The sequence below is a fragment of the Pristiophorus japonicus genome, chromosome 8 (genome assembly GCF_044704955.1).
Source record: "Pristiophorus japonicus isolate sPriJap1 chromosome 8, sPriJap1.hap1, whole genome shotgun sequence".
NCBI lineage: Eukaryota > Metazoa > Chordata > Chondrichthyes > Pristiophoridae > Pristiophorus > Pristiophorus japonicus.
In genome coordinates, this window is record NC_091984.1 from 98,575,554 (window position 1) to 98,602,375 (window position 26,822).

A 26,822-nucleotide genomic window follows, 5' to 3' on the forward strand; every position below is an offset into this window, starting at 1 on the left:
GGTCAAACTTTCAAATGGACTCATTCACCGGAAACACTTAGACCAAATCAAACTCAGATCCACGGACTATCCTGAGCAACCCACCTTGGACCCTACCTTTTTTGATCCCCCAACATACACACATGTGGCAACCGGCACCACGGTTGACCACAAAGCAGAACCCATCGTCCACAGCAGCCCTGCAGGGCCCAACACACCAGGCAGACCAGCAAGGCCTACTGCACAGCAGCCCAGCGAAGGCCCAACAAATGATTCAACAACACCAGCTTTCACACCGAGACGATCAACCAGGGCAAGAAGGGCCCCAGATCGACTCACATTGTAAATAATTATACTATTGACTTTGGGGGGTGGGGGAGTGTTGTTATATATGTGAACTTGTATTTACTCTGTACAGCCACCAGAGGGCTCATCTCCTGGAGTCCCAAGTGATCCCATAATCCCTTGGGAGCACAGGTATTTAAGGAGGCTTCACAGGTTGGAGACTACAGTCACACTTTATTTTGAGCTCACAATGTTCAGTCTGACTCTTTCTCCATACACAACATGATGCGCTGAAGAAAAACATGGCGGCGGCCAGACCACGAGGTGCTGCACTGATGGAGCAATACGTAGCACCAAACGGAGAAGAGGATTGGGGTAAAGATAGCAAGGCTCTCTTAAAGGAGGCCTGCAACCCACCACACTTAAAGAGACAGTTCCACACTCTCAATCAATGTAAGAGCAACTGTGAGTTAGATGTAAAATGAGTAATTGATGATCAGAGCTGTGTACATGAAATAAGCAAAGAAAATCGCGCGATCGTGATCAGAGCTACGGGTTATTTACTATGAGTAATGAAACGTGCGATGTAGGATTTCAACTGCATACAATCGGGCAGACACCCATCGGGAGCACACAGGTCCAGCAAGCTACCCAATGTGGTAGCCTGCATCCCTGGGACCACAGTTATGCACCATGGAATGTGGCCACAAGCAGCCAATACATGCAATCCGCAGAGCAAGCGATCTCAGGAGGGCAACGGCACCGGTATCGATACCCTGCCCTTGATCGGCTCCACCTCTCAGGCACCTGATTGCACCAACGCCACCAGTCTGAAAGAGCAAACCGCGCTAAGGCGCAGCCCCCAGACCCTATTGCCAAGGCTACACCTGGGAATGAAGGGTCACCCGCTACGGTTCCCCAAATGGGATGGAGACCAGCCAGGATCCCAAACCAAATAACGCTCAGGCAAGTGAGTCAGCAGTTCCCTGTGCACTGCCAGACGACTGCTCCTCAGGGGCGCAAGGAAAGGACAGGGAGGTCATAAGCATCTGAGAACCTGCCCAAAGCTAGGAGCAACGGCAAAGGCCCCGAGAGCAGGCAACTTGAGCCAACCGGGTTCCCACTGCCAGCACTGGGCACTGCACTGCCACCAGACTATCTGGACACCATTCAGCAGTTCCGGTACTAGTTTGTCCTCACACACCAGCACTGATTCCAAGTATATTTTAAGTATGTACCTCACCAGTCAAATGTACTAGCTTCACAACTGCACCACAAATGTAAGGATGAAAATGCAAAATTTTTTTCTGGACTTGAATGTGTATGAATATAATGAGCCACTGGCATAATCTATATGTGGCGGGGGCGAGGAGAGAGAATGGAGTGGTCATGGATGCACAAAAAGAAACTACTGCCATCGAAACACCACCTACTCACCCAAGGTGGAAACGACCCTCCAAGGGTCAACCAGATAGAGCTAAGCCCAGAGCACAGTCAATGCATGAAAGCGATTTGCACTAAAGGCTTGGGGGAGAGTGATGTCATGTATCCTACATGGTTACTGCTTGTACTATTACAAGGTGTGCCACCAGGGGGCACCTCAGTGGGAGACTTGTAGGTTACCTGTACAGGTGTGCCAGGCCTAGTATAAAAGGCAGGCCACCAGGTGTGATCCTCACTCTGTAGTTATCAATAAAGGCCTAAGGTCACTACAGTTCAAGTTCATTGCCTTCTTGAGTCATCAGAGAATCCAAAGACATAGAAACATAGAAAATAGGTGCAGGAGTAGGCCATTTGGCCCTTTGGGCCTGGACTACCATTCAATATGATCATGGCAGGTAAGAACAGGGGCAACCCAAAACTCTGATGGATTCTAGTAGTGAATAGCCTGCTGCTACTCATAGGTTCAAACACAAAAATGGCCACTTGGGTGAGTTTTATACAGCAGCCAGCACCTGTGGAACCACATCCCCCTATGAGTCATCACCTTCAGGAAAGAAAGGGAGAAAAATGGGATAATAGAAAAATGCATCGAGCAATAATATTAAAACATTTGAATCTCACTTAAATGTGATAAATGTTCCTTAAATTTATTTAAACTAATTTATTGCAATTGAGCTTTTCAATGATCTTAAACTATAAATTAAAAAATAAACAGACAGATGTACAATTACAGTCTAAACCTCGTATTTTTGTTACCCCGAAAAGTTTATACATTGTAATTTTTCCCCTTGTCATTAGTTAGGCTGCTGAAGAAATTAGAATGAGGCTGGTAGCACACAGGATATTAAGGAATAAAGCAAAGAAACATGTACACAGTAAAGCAGATTATTCCAACTCTCCACTCAGTGGTTCAACTATTGGTGAAGTCCAACTCTTTCCCCCCTCCCCTTACAGAGACTAATATGCCTCCACAGAGCTGGAATTTTTGAAAAGGAGGTGCAGATACCCAATTGAGAGGCTGGCTAAACAACATCAATTCATATAGTTGAACTTCATGATTCAGCTGAGTGTGTGTGGAAGGGGAGGAGCCATTAAATCTACTCCCAAATCCACAGACTAAAGTTGCCTTAAGTGATGTGGGAGATTTGAACTAATATTTATTGGGTCTCCTAGCTGGAAATTAAGAGCTTGCAAAATGGAGAAGAGAGATAAAAGAAATGTCAATGTAAATAAAAGTCGAATAATTACCATACACATCCAGCTCATAGAGCTTTTCGGCAGTTCCAGCGATGCTGGTGACACGACAAGTATATTGGCCTGCATCCGATACATGGGCCCGAGGGATCTGAAGGAAGTGCCCTCTGTTAATGTATGTAGCTTGTGGACTGGACATGATTGGTCGATCAGCTTTGTACCATGTTATAGCAGGCAGGGGAATGCCACGAGCCTCGCATTCCAGGGTCATAGGGTTATTCAGCAGAACGGTCAGGTCAGTTGTGATGTTACCTCCTTTAATACTTGGTGGGACTTTAGGAATAATGATAAGAAAACAGTGTAAGCTTAATAAATGTAAAGTTAAAATAAATATCTTCCACAGTTTCTGAATACCTAGCAACTCCAGCAACAGAAAACTGGTCTTCTTGTCTTAAGGAAGGCAGTGTCATACTTCAGCTTTTACTCATATTTAGAATCATCAGATTTTACTGGGTGAGTTTTAGCAGATCTTGATCAGTTGTGCGACATTGGTGCAGCACATTCAGCCTAAAGTGGGAATTCCTGGCACAAATGATGATGTGGCCTGATAACTCAGCTGGTAATTGTACCACATGGTATGGTACTGATTCATACAGACCAGGAAGGCCTCAGGTTGAGTGCATTATTTGTGTTGAGTTAGCTGATCTCAGGTGAGGCAGAGGTATTTGGCCTCAGTGCCCCTGGGTTAGGTAGGAGAAATCCGAAACTGACTGTTTGAATGGGCCGAATCCCATGCATTGTTCACCGAGCTCCAGCAGCAATCCCTTTCGCTGCTCTCAAAATGTGTTGACAGATCAGTCAGCTGTTAATACCAGTGGTCCCTGCGGATCAGTTTGTTATGAACTGTACCACAACGAATGACTGGATGATTACAGTTCTGACAGATCAAGTTACATCACTGCCAGCGACTCTGTTGGTTCATTGTCTACAAATGTTCAGCACTGGCTTGCATTGATGGTGGTATTATTTTTTTTTTAAAAAGAAAAAAGGTTGTTTCATTCCATTGTCATTAAGTGAGATGCATGAGCACTGGAGAAATAGAAAGCTTTTCACATTTATGCATCCTGTATCTGCATCAAGTACTCTCAAGATTAGGTATAGGGTGGGTTAGACATTGAACTAAGGCCAAATCTACCTATTTCAGTGGATCAGATTCATGTTCAACATTGTATGGCACCATTTGAAGGACAGCAGGCAGTTCCTCTTGATGTCTTGGCCAACGTTCCTCCCTCAATCAACACCACCAAGAGCAGACTAACTAGTAATTTATCTCATTGTTGTTTGTGGTATGCTACTGTGTGCAAAATGGCTGGCATTTGCACCTACCCAACAATCACTGTACTTTAAAGCAAGTTATTCTATATGAAGCCCTTATGAATGTTTATGGGAGATGAAATAAGATATTGGCTCAGATGATGCGGTGGGTATGATGGCGTACTCTTACACATGCACTAAATCCCAAACTTGCGGTCTGTCTATGTACGCATTTTCCAGGCCGACATCATACACCAGATACGCCACCGGCCGCAATTTTTGGCCCAATATATAAATGCAAGTCTTTTTTCTTAAATGCTGGGTAAAGATTTTTCTACACTACTCCAACAATATACTTAAGCTTAACCTCAGAATAGTACCCTCCATTGCCTCAGTGTGAAATTTCAATTTCCTACATCAACAAGCCTTGTGGCTTTAGAATACCAATATGATGCTAGTTTCAGCCCAGTTATATTTAATTTGGTACTGAATATTAAGCTATACCTTGGGATTAACTAGGAACTGGGGAAGAGAATGTTCAAACTTATTGCTATTAAACCCTTAGCAGCTGTCAGAGGAAGTGTTCAATCCACTTCTTCAGGGTCAGCTGGAACCCAGGTTTGTATGAAAGGGTAAGTTAGTATCCAGCGAATAATACAGTTCGCTCCTATTGTGATCTCAAATACTACAGCAAACATCCATTCACTGGGATGACTGTAGTGCAGAGAACATGTGTGTCCAAGGGCCAACAGATATTCGAGTAATCCATGAACATTTGGCCTACCTACATATCCCTAACCTTCCAACAGGACTTCAACAATCCTCACCATCATGAATTCTACTCAATTTATACAATTTCCCGAGGAAGTTGAATTATTTACAATTGTTCAAAGCAGCGATTTTTCCTCAATTTTCAAATGTAACTAAGCATGTATTCATGTATATTAATCGAATAATTAATCTAAATCAATCAAACATGATAACTTATGTTATTGAATTTAATAAAATAATCAACATTATTCAATCTGCCACAAAAAACCTACATTGTTCAACTCAGACCAGATGCATTCCACAAATGTTATTCCCATAATCCTAACAGGTCTAAACCCATCAGGGCTAATCTCGCAAGTGTACATTACCAGTTAGAAGCATCACCCACTGACACTGTATATTGGGATATTACAGGTGCACTGCGCACAATTTTCTAACAATTAAAACTAATGGTTGGGAAATTATAGATAGCACAACAATGACCTTCCAATATGGTTGAGACTCCCTGCAAGTAGCATGTGTTTGTTAACTCAGCCCAATAGTGTACACCTTAGAGTATTTGATCATTCATTTCTATGCATATCCTTCATACATTCAATTCATTCTTAACAGATTTGTTTTTTATGGGAATAAAAACAGAAAATATTCAAAATGCACAGAATTGAGTTCTGATGAAGGACCCCATTTGAAATGTTAACTAATCTTTCTCTTTCAGATGCCAATTACCTACTAATCATTTCCAATCGTTTTTTTCAGATTGCCATTTTTCTATCTAATATTTAACCGCTCTTAGTTCAACAAAGCATTATCTGTAAACAATATTTACCAATGAATGTTTGAACTGTATTAGTCCAGATATATCACTTCTCCGAAATCGAGAAATAGGCCGGAATTTTCCATACCTGTGCGGGTTGGGTGTGGGCAGTCGCCGTGACGAGTCGTGACCCTGTTCCTGATTTCATGTCACTCCTCAGAGCAACTTTGCATTAACGGGGCCTAATAAAGTCACCCTGCATATTACCTAGCCCATTTAAATGGTCCGGGTGTGATGACAGCAGCGATGACACGTTTTCAGCTCGGATATTTAAAGGAGCCATGGTCACATTGCTTTTGAAGGTTTATCTATGAGTGTGCAGGCAGCACACTGCACAATTTCTCTGCTGGAAAGAGAGCCAAACATGACTGCACTGAGACAGAGGGCTGTACCCAGGTTCTTCGATGACTCCCTCCATATGCTTGTGGAGGGAATCAGAGAACACAGGGACGTCATCTTCCCTTCTAATGGGCGGAAGCGACCTCCCCTGGAGACCAAAAGAGCCTGGCTCTGTGGCCCCAAGTTTCCACACGCGGCGAAAAAGGCGCCCCTCAGAGCTGGGCGCCTGTTTTTTGCGCCGAAAACGGCGCCTGAAAAAAAACGCGGTATTCTCGAGCTCCTTGGAGCTCGATGTCTGCTTGGCGCGGCGTACAGGGGGCAGAGCCTACCACTCGCGCCGATTTTGTAAGTAGGAGGGGGCGGGTACAATTTAAATGAGTTTTTTTGGTGCGTGCGCGTTGGAGCGTTCGCGCACGCGCAGTCTGAAGTAAACATTGGCACTCGGCCATTTTAAAAAGTGCTGCAGAAAAAGTGAAAATTTGTTTATTGAACCCTTGCAAAGGCTTGCATTTTAATTTTCTTAATATTTCTGTGTGTGAGGGAGTGCTTTTAGCAGCACTGCTGAATAAATCACCTGCTGAATTAATGTTGGCTCTTTAACCAGTGTTACTGCAGCAACTGTGCATTTTAATTCAGCCTTTACAACTCGTTACCGTTTCAATCTCCACCACTCATTCTGTAATTAAAGATAGACTGTGATAAACTAGACACATGCACTTGTTTGAGACTATTCAAATTCTTTGTAGCTGTTCAATTTTTAAAATTTTTTAATAAAACCACATTGCCCTTCAATGATCAGCACTGAGGCTTCTTCCAGCTTTCTCCCCCTGACGTCGGTCAGTCCCAGCGGCAAACCGCTGCCTGAAAGGCCTGCCTGAAGCACTTTCACACAGGTAGGAACATGGTTTATTTAATCTTTTCTTTGCTTATAAATTTTTATTCAGGTTGGATTTATTTGTATAATATTTGTATAAGTATAACTAAGGATTTATTGTAGAATTTAATGACTTCCCTTCCCCCCTCCCCCCCCCCCACCTCGTTCCCGACGCCGAATTTGTAACCTGCGCCTGATTTTTTAATGTGTAGACAAGGTTTTTTTCAAGCGTACAAAAATCTTCACTTGCTCCATTCTAAGTTAGTTTGGAGTACGTTTTCACTGTGGAAACTTTCAAATCAGGCATCAGTGGCCGGACACGCCCCCTTTTGAAAAAAAAATTCTGTTCAAAAGTGAAACTGTTCTACCTGACTAGAACTGCAGAAAACTTAAATGTGGAGAATTCAGATTTCTAAGATACTCCGTTCTCCACCAGTTGCTCCTAAAAATCAGGAGCAAATCATGTGGAAACTTGGGGCCCAAATAGCAAAGGAGGTAAACAGCAGGGATGTTGTCAGGAGGACCTGGGTGCAGTGCCAGAAAGGTTTCAATGAGCTCATTAGATCTGGAAAGGTGATTACAAAGCCACACTCAACTTCATCCTGCTGTGCCACTCATCACAACCCCATCACTCTGCCTTCCCTACCCTACACCTGCACATCCTTACTCACACCAACTTACCTTGCACATCCACCCATCCCTCCCTCTATCTACATTATCACATCCTCATCTGACTAGCCACCCCTCACACACACCCTCATTCTAATGCAATCATACCAACTAACACACAAGGAGGCCACTTGGCTTTGGCACCCCACTCCATCGTGGTCACCCTCTAAAGATGTAACCCATCCATTCCTTACACTCATTCTATCACACTCACGTATCCGTCTCTTCTTTCCCTCCTTGCAGGAAAAGAAAGCCCACAATAAGAGGGAGAGGTTGAGAACCAGAAGTGGAAAGCCATCATTGGTGATCCTAACATCAGCAGAGGAGGCTGCCTTGGAAGTTTCTGGAGTTGCAGAGCATCTGGAGGTGGGAGATGGAGAGATGGGGACATCTCAGCAACCTGGTGACAGAATTACATATCATACAGCTAAATGGCATACAGCAGTCACTCATATGGGGACTGATGCCAGCAGTCACTGAATGTTCATCATGTGCGTAATGGTATTTGTATCCATTCTTCATATCTGACTCATGTCTTTACTCGCCCACAGGTCCATCAAGAACCCCCCCCTCACTGTCCAGGACGAAGAGGAAGATGACTCCTAAGAGAAGCCTCCAGCCTCTGAGGGCGCACCGTCAGCAGACATAGACGCAGATATGCACACCTTGGTGGGTCCCACGCAAGATAGAGTATTGTTGTCACCTGGTGTCTCACAACTCACAAGTGAGCAAGAGCAGATGCTGAAGACAGCGACAGCAGTGGAGACTCCCCATCAGAGGGTGCAGGGTGCTCCCAGCTCTGCTCAGCTGCCTGCAGACACTGAACCTCAGGGGCCATCCAGAAAGAGGGCGCTCCTGGAGGTGCAGCAAGGAGGAGCAGACTCTGGCGGGGCCATCACAGGCTTCAAAACTCAAAAGGACATCCGCCAAAAGAATCTAAGCAGTCACAGCAGGGAAGTGAGCAGGCTGCCTCTACCTCTGCTGAAGCCGCAGGGGTAGCACCTCGTAAGAGAAAGATGAAACACAAGTAGATTCACAAGGGTAGCCACGTGGGTGTTTTGTTAAATGGTTGAGAGAGGTTTCCGTTACTGTAATGTCACACGTAAAAATCTTTATTTTCAGCACTTTCATGGACAAATTTGTGCGCACCTTTAGAAGTGGTTTAGTGAGTTAGAGTGGATGGCGAGACATAACGTTACCTCCAGCAATGGTAGTCAGTGTGAAAGGAATGGCTTGGTCATTGTAGGGATATGCTTTATGGTGTTGCTGTGAGGTGGTGCCAACCTGGTGCAGCCTGTGGCAGCCATATGGGTGTAATGTGTAAAGCTAAGTAAATCTGGCCATGATAAGCCCATCCCTGGCTTCCCGGGCAGCAATGTGCTCGGCTATTGGTGGGATCTAGACCACAGCTTTCTCCTGTTCCTTGAGGGGCCGAAATTGGTGAAACACAGGTTCCGCCCGTTTTTTGGCGGTCCCCGGGCGGTGCATCATTTTTTTACCGGCCAGTACCGCTGGGGCCGAGTGTGCAGGAATTTCATTCCACTTTTCTCGGCAGTAAGCGGAGAAGTGTGCAGCAGGCAGTGTGGGGCGGAGGAGGCCTTTTGTTTCGGGAATCGTCGGCTCCCAAGTTGTGCGCACGCGGCTGTCAAGTTCCGCCCCCCGAGAGGCACCAACGAGAGGTCAGAGACTGCTGGCCTGAGATCACTGTGGGTGGGGGGGGTGCGGAAAGAGATCGCTGTGGCGGGGGGGGGTGGAGAAGAGATCGCTATGTAGGGTCGAGGGAAAGAAATCGTTGTGGGAGGGGGGTTGGGGGAAGAGATCGTTGTGGGTGGGCGGGGTGAAAGAGATCGCTGTGTGGGGGGGGTAAAAGAGATCGCTGTGTGGGGGGGAGGGAGAGATCGCAGTGTGGGGGGGGGGGAAAGAGATCGCTGTGTGGGGGGGGTGGGAAGAGATCGCTGTGTGGGGGGGGGGGAAGAGATCGCTATGTGGAGGGGGGGGGAAGAGATCGCTGTGGGGGGGGGAAAAGAGATCGCTGTGGGGGTGGGGGGGAAAGAGAGTGCTGTTGTGGGGGTGAAAAGAAGAGATCGCTTTGGAGGGGGGCTGTGAAAAGGAGAGATTGCTGTGGGGGCTGAAAGAGATCGCTGTTGGGTGGGGGGGGGGAAGAGATCGCTGTGGGGGGGCGTGGAAGAGATCGCTGTGGAGGGGGGGGCGAGAAGAGATCACTTGGAGGGGGGGCAGGAATTATTATTGCCTAACACTAGAAAATACTACAATCCATTTCAAAATATATCAAACTGTGGAGAACTATAAAGATCTGTGTAATATCAAACAAACCTGTCAGCTGTGTGTACATACCGCTCACTTAAGATCCACTTAAAAGCACCTTCTCTAAGACGGTATGTAGTTCCGGCGGTATGTCAGTGCTATGTCATGAATTTTGCACTTTCGGGTGGGATGTCAGCGGTCTGCATACCACCCGGTGGTATGTCACTGATGAATTTTCCGCCGGGCGATATGTCAGCGATATGTCGGTGTTTTTTTTACCAAAATTGCATTTTTGGACGGTAAGTGGGCGGTCGATGAATTTCGGTCCCTGTGCGTTCAGTGCTTTGCTCCTGATGCAGCGCTAATGTTGTGCTGGGCACAGCAGACCATGACAATTCTTTAAACCCTAGCTGGTGCGTACTGAAGGGCTCCTCCGGATCTGTCAAGGAAGCTGAAACGCATTTTCAGCATGCCTATTGTCTGCTCTATGACACATCTGGTAGAAAAATGGCTTTCATTATACCTCTCTTGACTGACAGTTCTTGACCTCCTCAAGGGTGTCATGAGCTATCTTCAGTGGATAGCCCTAGTCTCCAAGCAGCCAATTGGAAAGTCTGTTTGGAAGAACGAAGAGCTGAGGGAAGGTGGACTGGCGCAGGACGAAAGAGTCATGGCAACTGCCAGGGAATTTGGCACACACATGCATAATGATCTTCCTATGTTTGCAGATGAGCTGCACATTGAGGTAGTAGTAACCCTTGCAGTTGACAAAGATTCCTGGGTGATGATGGGGTGTCCTGATGGGCACATGTGTACATTCAATGACAGCCTGCGCCAGTGAGAAGCCAGTCAGATCGGCAAAGCCGAGTGCCCGCTCAGTAACACTGGCTTCATGAGTGGCCAAGTTGATATAATTGGCTGACTTATCAAACAGGGCATCGATGACCTGTGTGATGCATCTGTGGGTGGCCGACTGCGAGATGCCGCAAATGTCTGCTGCAGATCCCTGAAAGGAGCCTGAGGCGAAGAAGTTGAAGGCGCTGGAGAGTTTGACAGCCACTGGTAAAGGATGTCCACCCACTCCTCTGTGCTGCAGGCCTTGTTCCAGCAATGTACAAATGTCTGGGATCACCTGGCGTGATAGCCTGAGCCTCCTTTGGCACTGCTGCACAGTCATGTTGAGGAAGCTTATTCTCTGCCTGTATATTTTGTTTTTGGGGGTATCACCTCCGGCACGGTGCAGCCTTCTGTCCTATGCAGCATCAGGTGGTTGAGAAGATGTGTGTTGTTGTTGTTGGTGGTGCTCTGCTGGTGTTTGGGCTCATCGTATCCGATTCTGAGGACCAAGGTGAGACAATATAAAGGGCACCCATGCTGATGGAATAGATGGCAGATCAAGTAGAGATGACAAAAGCAATCGGTCAATGAGGTGATGAGTTCTAACAATATGACACTGGATCGGGATTTGCTGGAAACACTTGCAGCCTGAAGCTAAATCTGTGCTGGCAATGCAGTCAGCAACAGCTGCTGCCTGAGGAAAGTGATCACCTGTGAGGTTGGAGTTTTTATTGTACTTGCCGTGCTGTGCACTAATCAGCTGGAACAATTGCCACTCAGCTTCCATCTCAGGCTCATGTGGTTCCCAAGCTGCATAATTCTCGTGGTCATCCAGTGAAATTTGAAAGGTAGGGTTAAAAAGACACTTAAGGGTCTGACAAGTACCGAACAATGATTTAAATTAGATTGTCCGCAAATGCACCCGAGGGATAGGCGTGTGGGGGTGGGATGACGGCAGGTTTCCGACTCGTGCAGGATATTTCAAATTTTCCACCAGACCCACCTCCAACTGCGTCTGCACGAACCCCAGAAAATTCTGGCTATACTTTTTATGTGTAGTGGGATCTCCAGCCTCAGAGCCATATATATATAGCCTTCACTACGGAGTCCAGCAGTACTAGGGGTTGAAATTTGTGGCAGATTTCAGAGGCTCACTGCAGTATAACGTCGCTCGCAGCCTCTGGGCTGCTGATAAAACTACATTATAGAATCATAGGGCCCAAGTTTCCACGTGATTTGCGCTTGATTTTTAGGAGCAACTGGTGGAGAACAGACTATCTTAGAAATCGCAATTCTCCACATTTTTTTTTCTGCAGTTCTAGTCAGGTAGAACAGTTCTACTTTGGAACAGAATTTTTTCTTCAAAAGGGGGCGTGTCCGGCCACTGACGCCTGATTTGAAAGTTTCCACAGTGAAAACGTACTCCAAACTAAAGTAGAATGGAGCAAGTGAAGATTTTGTAGAACTGAAAAAACCTGTTCTACACATTAAAAAATCAGGCGCAGGTTACAAATTAGGCGTCCAGAACGAGGTGGGGGGGTGGGGGGGGGAGGAAGGGAAGTCATTAAATTCTACAATAAATCCTTATTTATACTTCTACAAATATTATACAAATAAATCCAACCTGAATAAACATTTATAAGCAAAGAAAAGATTAAATAAACCATCTTCCTACCTGTGTGAAAGTGCTTCAGGCAGGCCTTTCGGGACCGAAGGCTGAACGGGCAGGCCCGAGACTTCGGGCAGGGCCCGTCCCCAGCACCAGATTTACAGGTAGGTGGCGTTGGGTTGGGTCGGGTCGGTTTGGGGAGACAGAGGCGGGGGGGGGAGGGAGGGAGAGAGAGGGGGGGGGGGAAGGAGGGAGAGAGAGAGAGAGGGGGAGGGGAGGGAGAGAGAGGGGGGGGAGAGAGAGGGGAGGGAGAGAGAGGGGAGGGAGAGAGAGAGAGAGGGGAGGGAGAGGGGAGGGAGAGAGAGGGAGAGGGAGAGGGGAGGGAGGGAGGTCAGGTCGGATCCGATCCAGTCCGGGAGCGGGAGTCAGGTCGGGTCCAGTGGGGGGGGGGTCGGGTCGGGGGTTGGGTCGGGGGGCGGGAGCGCGGGTCGGGTCGGGTCGGGTCGAGTCGGGGGAGTGGGGAGCAGGAACAGGAGCGCGGGTCGGGTCGGGTCCAGTCGGGGAGGCGGGGAGCGGGAACAGGAGCGCGGGTCGGGTCGGGTCCAGTCGGGGGGTGGGGAGCGGGAACAGGAGCGCGGGGCGGGTCGGGTCCAGTCGGGGAGGCGGGGAGCGGGAACAGGAGCGCGGGTCGGGTCGGGTCCAGTCGGGGGGGGCGGGGAGCGGGAACAGGAGCGCGGGTCAGGTCGGGTCCAGTCGGGGGGGGGGGAGGGGGGGGAGCGAGTGTCGGGTCTGGTCCGGAGGCAGGGGGGGGGGGCGGGGGGGGGGGGGAGCGGGTGTCGGGTCTGGTCCGGAGGCAGGGGGGGGGAGCGGGTGTCGGGTCTGGTCCGGAGGCGGGGGGGGGGGGGGGGGAAAGCGGGTGTCGGGTCTGGTCCGGAGGCGGGGGGGGGGGGGAAAGCGGGTGTCGGGTCTGGTCGGGGGGGGTGAAGCAGGAGCTGGCCGTGGGAGGAGCCTTATTCACGCAGCCCCAGTGAGGCCATTCGGCCAGGGCTAGGGGCTTCGGGCCCCTCCCACACAGTTCAGCGCCTGGAGCTACTGCACTTGCGTGCCCACTGTAGCGCACATGTGCAGAGGTCCCGGCACTGTTTTCAGCGCAGGGACCTGGCTCCGCCCCCCTATAGCTCGTGCTGCGCTGCGCCGAGGGCCAGAGGACCTGCAGGGAGGTGGAGAATACGGAGGATTTTTTTAGGCGCACTTTGTGGCGTGAAAAACGGGCGTCCAGGTCGGGACTGCGCCGTTCTAGGCGCGTGTGGAAACTCGGGCCCATGGAATCTTATCGCACAACAGGAAACCATTCGGCTCATTATGCCTTGCCAGCTCTTTGAAAGAGCTATCCAATTAGTCCCAATACCCTGCTCTTTTCCACAGCCCTGCAAAATTTTCCTTTTTAAGTTTATATCCAATTCTCTTTTGAAAGTTATAATTGAATCTGCTTCCACCGCCCTTTACAGGCAGTGCATTCCAGATCACAACAACCTGACATAAAAAATTCTCCTCATCTCCCGCTTGGCATTGAATTTGTTCTTAAATTTAAGAATGTTCCTGTTGCAGCCTGGGGAATCCAGCGCTTATTTCCTTACATTTAAACTTTAAATTCTCCTCTCCCTGTCTTTGAAGAGCTAAATGCCAGGGACCATCAGGAGTCCCTGGCATCTCATCCCATCAGGTATCCAGTAGTGCTTTAGAGGAATGATGGAAGATACATTGGATGACATATTTCTATTGTTTGCATATTATTTCAATACACTTTCCCATATTTGGGCAGATGTACTGAACAACAGTCATCTGTTCTGGTGGGAAATCAAATACATAGAAACATGTTTGGGGATGCAATGGAATGCATCCCATGGTCATTTCCCACCCTGGCAGAGGGAAGACAGAAATCACGTCCTTTGTATGTATAGTTGTTCAATTCACATACAACAGCAAATTCTTAGGGTTTTTTTATATTGCTTGTCCAACTGTATGAGCCGAGGCTGCAGTGATCAGCATTCTTACCAATACTCATGTGCATTAAGAGCACACTTAGATTGAGGAAAATCAGTCAAATGTCAGGCCCAAGGGACAATTTATATCTAAGTTCTCAAAGGATCATTTTTCTCAACTAAGTCTAAGTGAAATTGTTAATTTAAAGTATCCAATCCATTCAGTAAAAAAGGAACACACAATTAAAACAGTAGTTGAGCACAGTATTCTAGTTAAAACATGAATTCTCAAGCTCTGATAAAACCGACTCATGGATATCTGGAGAACACAATGATCTAAAGCATTTTATTTTTGTCAGTCAGCATGTTTTATACTGTAAATCTATCCAGCTGCTTCTCATCTGATGTTTGGCCGGTCTGTTGTGACTATTATTCTTCACAACCAGCATCTGCTTTCCTTCGTAGTGCAGTGCAAGGACCCAGCTCTCTACAGGCATAACAGATGTCATTCTTTCGACTTCTACACACAGTTTGTAAATAGGATGATAAATTTGTTTGTTCTGTGTATTAATATTAGCATTTGGTTTTAACTGAGTTGACATTGAACTTAGCGTAAAGGGTAGGGTTCTGCATCCTTTTATGGAGTTTCTTCATTTTCATTTTGACCCTTTCTTTCTGTCTGGGAGGCATTTTGTGGTTTGCAAAATTTCCCTCATATCCATGCATAATAATTAAACAACAAGCTCTTACAAACTTTTGAATAAAATTAAGTACTTGCATGAACTTGCATTTTAACTCTCTAAATCCTGAAAAGTCTTTGTAACTTCCAACCTATATATACACATCAACAAAAAGACTTCCTGTACATGCCCAATTTAATTCATTATAATGGAACGAGAGCATCATGTGGAGTTGACGCGTTTGTTACAATATCCGTGGAGTGAGTGATTCTGAATGAAATCCATTCGATTTTCTGAAATCTCAAGTTCACAAGAGTATTCCCAGTTTCCTTTATTTCCTTTCTTTCATCTGTTTTCTCTATTTATCTGGTTTCTCCCGCCTTCTTTCTCCATCTAGTTCATACAAGTTATGAATACTTTGATACATTATAACTTATACAAGGGGCTCTCTTCCTTTTCTAGTAACTAAAATATTTTTGAGTAATAAGAATCCATTTATGTAGTGCTTCATCACATTGTAAACATGGCTGAAATCACTGCCCTTAATGTAGGAGACCTGCTATATAGTATTCTATTCAAACAATTTTCATTTTGACTGTATACTTACACCACCTTTGCTTTTGCTGTTAAACATGAACAGCTAAATTAAGGCAGTATGATTTTATTAATTTTAAGTAACAGTCGTGCATCTCCAGTGGAATTTCTCATGGTAAGGCAGAAGATACTAGATCATAATATAATTACAGATGAGGAAAGCCATTTGGCCCATCTTAATTCATTCATCCATAAAAATCCTAGGCACTAAAATTGCCCACCGCCGGAAACGAGGCGCACCTCCGTTTTCGATGTGTTCTGGCCGCCCCATGCTTTGGAGCGGCCGTTCAGTCAAAATTCAGCACTTTGGTGGATTTTTTTTTTGAGCAGGGCGGAAGTGGCCTCATCATGGGAGCGGAAGTGGGGGTGGGGCAGAATGACTGTCAATAGCGGGACGGAAGTGGGGGCGCAGCGGAGTAGCCGAGGCGGTCAGTCATTAGCGCTGCGTCACAACGTCTCTCCCTTTCAGTTAAAGGGGAGGGCCGCTGCAAACTCTGCAGCCACTTTAAAGGCATACACTGGGCTATCAGGGACCAGGCTGACTGTTGGTGGGCCAGCCGAACCCACGGCCATAATTGTCGGACCGACCTGGCAGTCAGCCGACAAAAAAAATAAAAATGGCAGCCGCTGTAGTGCCCCTTTAAGGGCGGCCGGGCCGCCACAAGATAGAATGTACTGATAGAAAAAGCTGTTAGGGGCACCGATCGGCGGCAGTACCGCTCCCGCGGGGCAATACTGGGAATGGGGTAATTTTTCAAAGGGGTCCCCGCCAGTCGGGAAAAGGTCAGCGCGTGCACACCTCAACGGGATAACGGTTGGAGCGGTCCAAAACTCACAAAGGGCAATTTCCAAAATGGCGGCCCCTCCACAGAGAGTCAACGGCCATTCCGTGTCGACCTATGATTGTTGCTTTCTGGCGGCCAGAGGCCTCATCGGAAAGGGCAATTTCGACACCCCTAATGTTTTCCCATTTTTAGAACCAATTAGATCTTAAATGATTCCAGGGCTTTTTCCTCCACTACTCTCCCTGGAAGTCTAATCCATATGTTGATCAGTCTCTGTGTGAAGAACAACTTTGTGATCTCAGTCCTATAATTATGTTTTATTAGTTTGAACCTCTTATTCTCAGACCTTTCCTCCCACTCTGACCTAACTTCTCTAATGAGTTCCATCTTTCAGCCAATTTTACACTGAATTTCCACAGCTTTGAATTTAATTAATAGTCTTTTGTATTGACATTTGCCTTTTGAAAGTAAAAGCAAACCACTCCATAGGTTTCTATAGTTCCCTTGTGTTGACACTTTGCGGGGTATTTTACAGGGGGTCAGCGGGCATGCTTGGTGGTGAGTCGGATGAGAATTTTTTTTTGACAGCGGGTCAGGACAACACTGTAACTTAGGTCATTATGACCTTGTTAAGAGCCTATTAAAAATAATTTTGAGCTGAACTTACAATTTCACTAGGTTGTCCATGGGGTTTACGCTGCTCAGGGATCACGTCAGATAAGGACATCAGGAGTTGTGTAACCATGAATTAATATCTTTACTTGATAGCTGCAACTGTGCTTTAAAACCTTCCATTTCACAGCTGTTCACTTTCCAAGATCAATCATCATCATCATAGGTAGTCCCTCGGAATCGAGGAAGACTTGCTTCCACTCTTAGAATGAGTCCTTAGGTGGCTGAACAGTCCAATATGAGAGCCACAGTCCCTGTCACAGGTGGGACAGATTTGCCACACGCTCTTTCCGCTGCCTGCGCTTGATTTCTGCATGCGCTCAGCGATGAGACTCGAGGCGTTCAGCGCCCTCCCGGATGCACTTCCTCCACTTAGGGCGGTCTTTGACCAGGGACTCCCAGGTGTTGTTGGAGATGTTGCACTTTATCAGGGAGGCTTTGAGGGTGTCCTTGTAACGTTTCCTCTGCCCATCTTTGGTTCGTTTGCCGTGAAGGAGTTCCGAGTAGAGTGCTTGCTTTGGGAGTCTCGTGTCTGGCATGCAGACAATGTGGCCTGCCCAGCGGAGCTGATCAAGTGTGGTCAGTGCTTCAATGCTGGAGATGTTGGCCTGGTCGAGGACGCTAATGTTGGTGCGTCTGTCCTCCCAGGGGATTTGTAGGATCTTGCGGAGACATCGTTGGTGGTATTTCTCCAGCAACTTGAGTTTTCTTCTGTACATGGTCCATGTCACTGAGCCATACAGGAGGGCGGGTACTACTACAGCCCTGTAGACCATGAGCTTGGTGGCAGGTTTGAGGGTCAAAAGCTGTTGCTTACTGCATTTGGAAGGCAGATGAGCTTTATGCAGATTGCAAGTGTTTGGAGCAATCGTTCTATCCAGTGTCACCTCACTGTAACCTCACTCACCATTGACAGATCTGTCATCTCAAGTTTACCTGCCATCTATTACATTAGCATCGGTGTCCTTGAACCTATCTAACCTTGGTCCTCAGAATCCCACCAAAATCGTCCCCAACACCAGCAGCACCAGGCATACCAACAGCACCAACAACAATAACAGCCTTCTTCGTACAGGGCATCGGCAGCCAACCACATTGCTGCCCAGAAGGCGAGAGGTGACCTCAGCATGGCCAGATTTACTTCACTTGATGCTGTACACCCTGGCTGCCACATGATGCACCAGGTTGGTACCAGCCCACACCAATGCCATAAAGCATCCTTACAATGCCTAAGCCATTCCTTTCACACTCATCACCATTGCGGGGGAGACCGTTATGTCTCACCATTCACTACAACTCACTAAGCCACTTCCAAAGGTGCACACAAATCTGTCCAAGAACAAAAAGTGTTGAAAATAAAGATTTCAATGTTTGACAGCACATTAACAGAAACTTTACATGAACATTGGCTAAAAGTGCCTACCCTTGTGTGTTGTTAGTTGGTAGGAGAGTGAGTGTGAGGGATGGCTAGTGTGATGGGGATGTGATAATGTAGATGGAGAGAGGGATGGGTGGAGGTGCAAGATAAGTTGGCGTGAGTAAGGATGTGCAGGAGTAGGATAGGGAAGGTAGAGTGAAGGGGATGTGATGAGTGGCACAGCAGGATGAGTGTGGCTGTGCAGCAACATTTCGTGATCTACTGAGATCATTGAAAGGTTTGTGCCACTGCAGCCAGGTCCTCCTGACGACATCCCTGCTTGTGCCCTCTGTGCAATGTGCAACTGGCTGCGTTGATCTCCTGGGGGAGGTCTCTCCCACCCATGGAAAGGGAAGAGAACCTTCCTGAGTGCTGTGAATCCCTCCATAAGCATATGGAAGGAGTCATGGTTTTGCCTGGGTGCAGCCGTACACCTTTGTGCTGTGCTTGTCAGTATTTGAAGCACCTCAATGCTGTAGAACACTGACATCACAACTGTCAAAGTCAATTTGGACATGGTCCCTTTAAGGAAACCGGCTGATGACACGTCATCAAATGCCATTATCAAACCCACTTCCTTCGACCGGGAAATGCGCCGGGTGAGCTGAACAAACCCAGTGTAAAATCATTTCTACACAGCGGGCTGGAGCCAGCAACGAGGTCAGGACCCGCCGCCAAGCCCGGCTGCACCAGATCCGCCGAGGTAGGTGAAATCATGGCTTTCCTCATAGCAATCAGGGAGCTTGTCAGATAGGATCTTCTCCCGAGTACCTGTTGATTGCTTTTTACTAGGTTACCATTGGACAGATAACTCTCAAATTTACTCCCAATAATCAATTCCATTATTTTACATGGAATGGATACAAGACTAATGCATTTGTAGTTGCCTATGTCTGTTCTTTCACCATTTATGAATATTTATACCACTTCTGTCACTGTCTAATGGTATAGCATAGTATTAGGCAGTCCCTCATGTCGAGGATGACCCGCTTCCACACCAAAAAAGATGAGCTCAGAGGTATTTCAATGAGCTACACCTTGAAGGGCAGACAATGCCTGTGCGTGAATTCTTTTAACGTGGAGTGGCTGCTGCATACCAGCCACCACACAGTCTTGACAGAGCAAGGTCTTGGTCCAGTGGCAAGGGTTGTCTCGCGGTACCTCCCCAGTGTTCATTGACTCCCCACAATGATCAGTGTCTCACAAATCTCACTAGTCTGTCTCAAAGTTTGGAGATAAAAGCCATCTATTCCTGGTGATTTATTTGTTTGAGTTCTTTCTAGGATTATATTTATATCAACATCACTGATTTTACATCGGTTTTCCCTGTTTGGGGAGTTTGCACTTACTACTTTGTGTTCAATGTCAGGTTTAAGCCTGTTTGTATCTTTTATGATTTTCACCATTTCTCTAGCTGCACTCCTACTGTTGTTTTTACTGTTATGTTTAACCTCAACTGCTATGTTTTTTTTCCTGAGATCTCTCTTTGCTCCTCTGACCACTCTTTTAATGTGTTTCTGAATGTTCTTATATTCATGCCAGTAAACCCCTTCCCCTTTCTCTCAGCAGGATTTGTATTTTTCCTTCTTGTGCAACCAATTTTCATCTGTCCACCCCCTTTCCCTCCTTCTCCCCTCCCAATTGGGCAAGAGTGAGGTAGTAGTCCGATGAAAATGGCGATGCAGGATTTACCTCCCCATTCTGGCCTGAGACTTTCTGGCCCTGGAGGAAAAGGCTAATTAAACGTAGATGCACCTTAACAGCAAAATAATACACTGTGTGTTATGTGTCATAGTGCTTCTTTCATAATGAAACAGTACATTATCTGACTTATTGTGAGCAACATCATAGAAAGTCAGCTAGTACAAATGGGTAGACTAGATTTCCTTCAAAGATTATGGAGCAGAGCAGGTGATGGAGTGATAGCATAAATATTAAAAATCCTGCTACTTAATTGGGTATTTTAGATTTGAAACATCCAGTTAGGTAGCTGGATTTCAGTTCCTACACTCTTCTGAGAGCATAACTGTTGCACAGAAACTTGATAATGTCAGCTTTGTAATTCAGTCAACAAAAAGAATATAAAAGTAAATTATTGACAGAAAATTCACAGTATAACACAAGATGTTATAACTTGAACCAGAAGCAACACAGGTACCTGTTTTCCATCTGGGAAAAGCTGTACTTACCATAGACGTTGAGTTTGAACTCTTTGAATTGTTTGCCTGCAGCATTCACTGCACTGCACTGGTAGTGGCCCTGATCAGCTAGACGTGCACTCTTTATGTGCAGTGCCTGCCCTTTGTTTCTTACCTCCATGTTAGGGGCACTTAGGAACAGGAGTCTGTTATGCAAATGATGAAAAATGTCCATTATTATTGCATTTAGTACAAAATGAAGGCAAATCTTAAATTGATAATATATGGTCTCTACAAGATGAAGGACAGAGGAGCAAATGATGGATCGTGTGTGGCATATCTGCTAAGATTATACCCCATTTAAATTGTAGTACTGCTGATTACAGCACTGTTTTTTATGGCAGCATTGCAGTGTAAAAGAGGCAGTATTGGTGCTGCTAGAGGAGTACGCAAACACCTCAAGGATTACATAGGATATAAGAATATAAGAAGATTAAGAATTAGGAGCAGGAGTAGGCATTTGGCACCTCGAGCCTGCTCCACCATTCAATAAGATCATGGCTGATCTTCTGCCTCAATTCCACTTGCCTGCACTATCCCCATATCCCTTAATATTCAACAATCTATTGATCTCTGTCTTTAATATACTCAACGACTGAGCATCCACAGCCCTCTGGGGTAGAGAATTCCAAAGATTCGCCACCCTCTGGGTGAAGAAATATTTCCTCATCTCAGTCCTAAATGGCCGACCCCTTATTCTGAGAGTGACCCCCCCCCCCCAGTTCTAGACTCACCAGCAGGGGAAATATCCCGTCAAGCCCTTTAACAATTTTGTATGTTTCAATGAGATCACCTCTCAGGCTTCTAAACTTTAGAGAATATAGACCTAGTCTACTCAATCTCACCTCATAGGACCATCCCCCCATCCCAGGAATCAGTCCGGTGAACCTTCATTGCACTTCCTCCATGGCAAGTATATCCTTCCTTAGGTAAGGAGACCAAAACTGTACACAATACTCCAGATGCGGTCTCACCAAGGCCCCATATAATTGCAGCAAGACATCTTTATTCATACTCAAATCCTCTTGTAATAAAGGCCAACATACCATTTGCTTTTTTAATTGCTTGCTGTACCTGCATGTTAACTTTCAGTAATTAGTGTACAAGGAGATTAGTATACAAGGACACCCAGGTCCCTCTAAACACCAACATGTCCCAAATTTCTCACCGTTTAAAAATAATCTCCTATTTTTCTATTTTTCCTTCCAAAGTGAATAACTTCACATTTGTCAGGTTCTTGCCCACTCACTTAGCCTTTCTATATCCCCTTGAAGTCTCTTTGCATCCTCCTCACAACTTACATTCCCACCTAGCTTTGCATCATCACCAAACTTGGATATATTACATTTGGTCCCCTCATTAAATCATAGATATAGATTGTGAATAGCTAGGCCCAGGCACTGATCCTTGCAGTATCCCACCAGTTAGTCTGCCAACCTGAAAATTACCCATTTATTCCTACTCTGTTTTCTATCCGTTAACCAATCCTCATCCTTAATCCATGCTAATATATTACCCCCAATCCCATGAGCTCTAATTTTATTTAATAACCTTTTGTGTGCCACCTTATCAAATGCCTCCTAAAAATCCAAATATACGGCACAGAAACAGGCCATTCAGCCCAACAAGTCCATGCCAGTTGTTATGCTCCACTCAAGCCTCCTCCTGTCTTTCCTCATTTAAGCTATCAGCATTACCCTCTATTCCCTTCTCCCTCATATGCTTATCTAGATCCCTTTGCTACCCCACCCAGATTCCCACCCTCCAAGTAATAAATGAACTCCATTTTCTACGTACCAAAATATAATACCTAATATTTATGTGTTGAACTTCATTTGCCACTTACATGCCCGTTCTGCAAGTTTATTACTGTCCTCCTGTAATTTGTTGGAGCCCTCCTCAGTATTGACTATACCCCCCAATTTGTGTCATCCTCCAAATTTAGAAATTGTGCTTTTGATTCCAAAGTCTAAATCGTTAATATAAATTATGAACAACAGTGGTCCCAGCACTGATCCTTATGGAACACCACTACCCACCTTTTTCCATTGTGAATAGCTACCTTTTAGCTCTACTCTGCTTTCTGCCTTGAAGCCAGCTTGCTATCCATTCTGTCCCTTGTCCCCGACTTTGCATTCTCTGACCTTGTTCATCAGTCTATTATGGGATACCTTATCGAAGGCCTTTTGAAAATCTAGATAAATTATATCTACTGCATTACCATTGTCTACTCTCTCTATTACATCTTCAAAACATTCAATGAGGTTGGTCAAGCAAGGCTTTCCCTTCTGAAATCCATGATAATGATTCATTACTATATTTTTGGATTTGAGATGTTCTTCTATTTTCTCCTTTAGTAGGGATTTCATTATTTTTCCTACCATCGATGTTAAGCTGACTTGTCTATAATTCCATGGATATGTTTTACCCTCCTTCTTAACTATAGCTATTACATTAGCTATCCGTCAATCCTCTGGCACGGTATCTTTTTCTAAAGAATCGCTCCCCTAGATTCTTATAAAATGTGTGGATGCAATCCATCTGGATTAGGGGTTTTATCCTCTTTGAGTTTGAATATTTTACTTAATATATCCCCTATTTTTATTTTAAATGCACTTATCTCATTACTAATCTCATCATTCAATATCATATTCATCTGTTCCACCTCCCTGGTAAATACTGAAGCAAAATAATTATTTAAGATTTCTGCCATGTCTCCGTCGTTACCTATGATACTATCCTATCTCTACCTTAATGGCCCTTTTCCCATTCCAACCTTCCCATTTTATTCATGTATCTGTAAAATATGTTATTATTTTGTTTTATGTTCCTTGATAATTGCATTTCATAGTTCCTCTATGACTTCCTAATTGTTTTTTTAGACTTTTCGCATCTCTTTGTATTCTCCCTTATCATGCAATCTCCTGCTGTCTATGTACTTAATATATGCCTCTTTTCTTATCCTCAATTGTTCCCTTATGGCTTTATTCATCCATTAGTGTTTAGTTTGTTCTTTTTAGCAGAATATATTGTGTCCCTGCACCTGTTGAACACCATTTTAAATGTTTCCCATTACTGTTCTGCATTGTTGTTTGCCAATATTGTTGCCCATTTTACTTTCCCAAGTTCTATTCTCAATCCCTCAAAATCAGCTTATCTCCAATCTATTACCCTGGTTTTCATCATACTTATGTCCTTCTGAATTATCGTCTTAAAGTTTATTTTATTATGGTCATTATTGTCTGGATGCTCCCCTATGTTTACTTCTCTTACCTGCTCTGGTTCAATCCCCATTACTAGATCCAAAGTCGAATCCTCCCTTGTTGGGTTTTTTACATATCGAGTTAGAAAGAAGTTATGTACACATTGTAGGAACTCCATTCCCTTATCCCTATACATGCTATTGTGTTTCTAACACAGATGAGACTGTATACAGGGAGATTAAGGTAACAGTGACCTCAGTCTTTATTAAGATACTCCAGAGTGAGGAACAGGCCTTAGGGGCCGGCTTATATACAGTGCTCCCAAGGGATGCTGGGATCCCTTGGGACTTCAGGCGATGCGCTCCCTGGTGTCGGAACATGGGAGTACATGCTTTACAGATACACAACACCTACCTCTTCTGTCAATTAATATCAGGGTAGTTGAAATCCCCCATGATTAATATTCTATGTTTTTTTTTTACTCCTTTCCCTAACTTGTCTGCATATTTCTTCCTCCACCTGCCTTCCACCTGGGCTGTCGACTACACCTATTAGTGGATAAGGGGGGGCCAGTGGAAGTGGTGTATTTGGATTTCCAGAATGCACTCGATAAGGTGCCACATAAAAGGTTACTGCACAAGATAAAAGTTCACCGGGTTGGGAATAATATATTAGCATGGATAGAGGATTGGCTAACTAACAGAAAACAGAGAGTCGGGATAAATGGGTAATTTTCCAGTTGGCAAACTGTGACTAGTGGGGTGCCGCAGGGATCGATGCTGGGTCCGCAACTATTTATAATCTATATTATTGACTTGGATGAAGGGACCGAATGTAATATAGCCAAGTTTGCTGATGATACAAGGATGGGTGGGAAAGCAAATTGTGAGGAGGACACACAAAATCTGCAAAGGGATATAGGCAGGCTAAGTGAGTGGGCAAAAATTTATCAGATGGAGTATAATGTGGGAAAATGTGAGGTTATCCACTTTGGCAGAAATAATAGAAAAGGAAATTATAATTTAAATGGAGAAAAAATGCAAAGTGCTGCAGCACAGAGGGACCTGGGAGTCCTTGTGCATGGAGCACAAAATGTTAGTGTGCAGCTACAGCAAGTAATCAGGAAGGCAAATGAAATTTTGGCCTTTATTGCAAGGGGGATACAATATAAAAGCGGAGAAGTCAAGCTACAACTGTACAGGGTATTGGTGAGGCCACACCTAGAGTACTGCGTACAGTTTTGATCTCTATATTTAAGGAAGGATATACTTGCTTTGGAGGCTGTTCAGAGAAGCTTCACTCTGTTGATTCCTATGATGAGGGGGTTGACTTATGAAGATAGGTTGGGCCTATACACATCGGAAGAATGAGAGGTGATCTTATCGAAACATATAAGATAATGAGGGGGCTCGACAAGGTGGATGCAGAGAGGATATTTCCACTCATAGAGGAAAGTAAAAATAGGGGACATAGTCTCAGAATAAGGGGCCGTCCATTTAAAACTGAGATGAGGAGGAATTTCTTCTCTCAGAAGATTGTAAATCTATGGAATTCTCTGCCTCAGAGCTGTGGAAGCTGGGTCATTGAATATAATTAAGGTGGAGATAGACAGATTTTTGAGCGATAAGAGAATAAAGGGTTATGGGGAGCGGGCAGGGAAGTGGAGCTGAGTCCATGATCAGATCAGTCATGATCTTATTAAATAACGGAGCAGGCTCGAGGGGCCAGATGGCCTACTCTTGCTCCTATTTCTTATGTTCTTATGATCCTTTATATTTTATCTCTATCTATATGGATTCTATTTTTGTCTTGCCAATAGCTGCGTCACTTTATTTAGTACCATTGTTATCCCTAATAAGTACGGCTACTCCACCTCCCCCTTTTCCCTCTCTATCTTTTCTAAATCTGTTATAATCTGCAATGTTTAAATTCAGACCTTATTTTCTGTAGCCATGCCTCAGTAATCCCTACTATGTCTGGTTCCTCGCAACGCATGATTGCCCCCAGCTCGCCTATTTTATTACGGACACTGTGTGCATTGCTGTACAAACAGTTTAACTAATTTTTAATTGATCTCCTCTCACTTTATGTTTAACCATGTTTTTAGACTCCTGTTCTATAACTCTGTATTTTCCCTTATCATCAATGTCCTTCCTTACTTTATTCTTTCCTGTGCTCTTTTTTCCTGTTTTGTTTATATTTAGGTTGGTTACATTTCTTGTAGATCCCTCCCCCATCTTACTGCTTTAACGCTGTCGTTATTTTTGGTAGTCATATAGTTTTGACTCATTGCCCCATATAGACATTCCCTAACCAACAGTCAAAGTCATAATTGAGACTAACAACTGCATTATTTTTGAAGCAGTTCTGTATTATAACTATATTTGCTCTCTTGTTTCATATGCTATTAAATTCACAAACTTCATACAACTTACGTATATAATTAAGGAAAACTGCATTTTGTTCTGACAGTTGTTTGATTAATTATAAAGATATGAAATTTTAAGTAATTGTTTTCCTGATAGATAGGAAAAGATTTGGGTTCATCAGATATTCTTACTATCAACACAAATGGATATGTAATATCTCTAGAATTCAGCTACTCAAATCCTCATGCAGTCTTCGTTAACCCTTTCCTTCAAAAGGTAGTGCAACAAGTAGTGGTACAATTTTTAGTGTCCAGTTATACATATTGCAACTCTCTTCTTTCAAGCTCTGCTGTGAACAGATATGTCACACATAATAGAAAAACTTTAAAATAAAACAAAATGAGCTCCAAAATGACTTTATTGCTCATTCTGAAGCCAAAGCCAATACCTGGTGAATGATATTCACATTTTTATTTTCTTATTTTTGCCCTCGTGGACATAATTATTTGTATCTGCAAATTTTCAAACC

General features: G+C 44.9%; 1 protein-coding gene across 1 annotated transcript in view; it reads right to left on the reverse strand.

Annotated features, from left to right (window-relative positions):
* hmcn1 (hemicentin 1) overlaps positions 1–26,822 on the reverse strand; it is a 744,329-nt gene that overhangs the window by 314,131 nt on the left and 403,376 nt on the right. Inside the window, exons 30-31 of the mRNA XM_070887155.1 lie at positions 20,713–20,867; positions 2,956–3,234 (exon numbers count right to left, since the gene is read on the reverse strand). Coding sequence (XP_070743256.1) covers positions 2,956–3,234; positions 20,713–20,867 — 434 coding nt within the window. The remainder of the gene's footprint in view (positions 1–2,955; positions 3,235–20,712; positions 20,868–26,822) is intronic.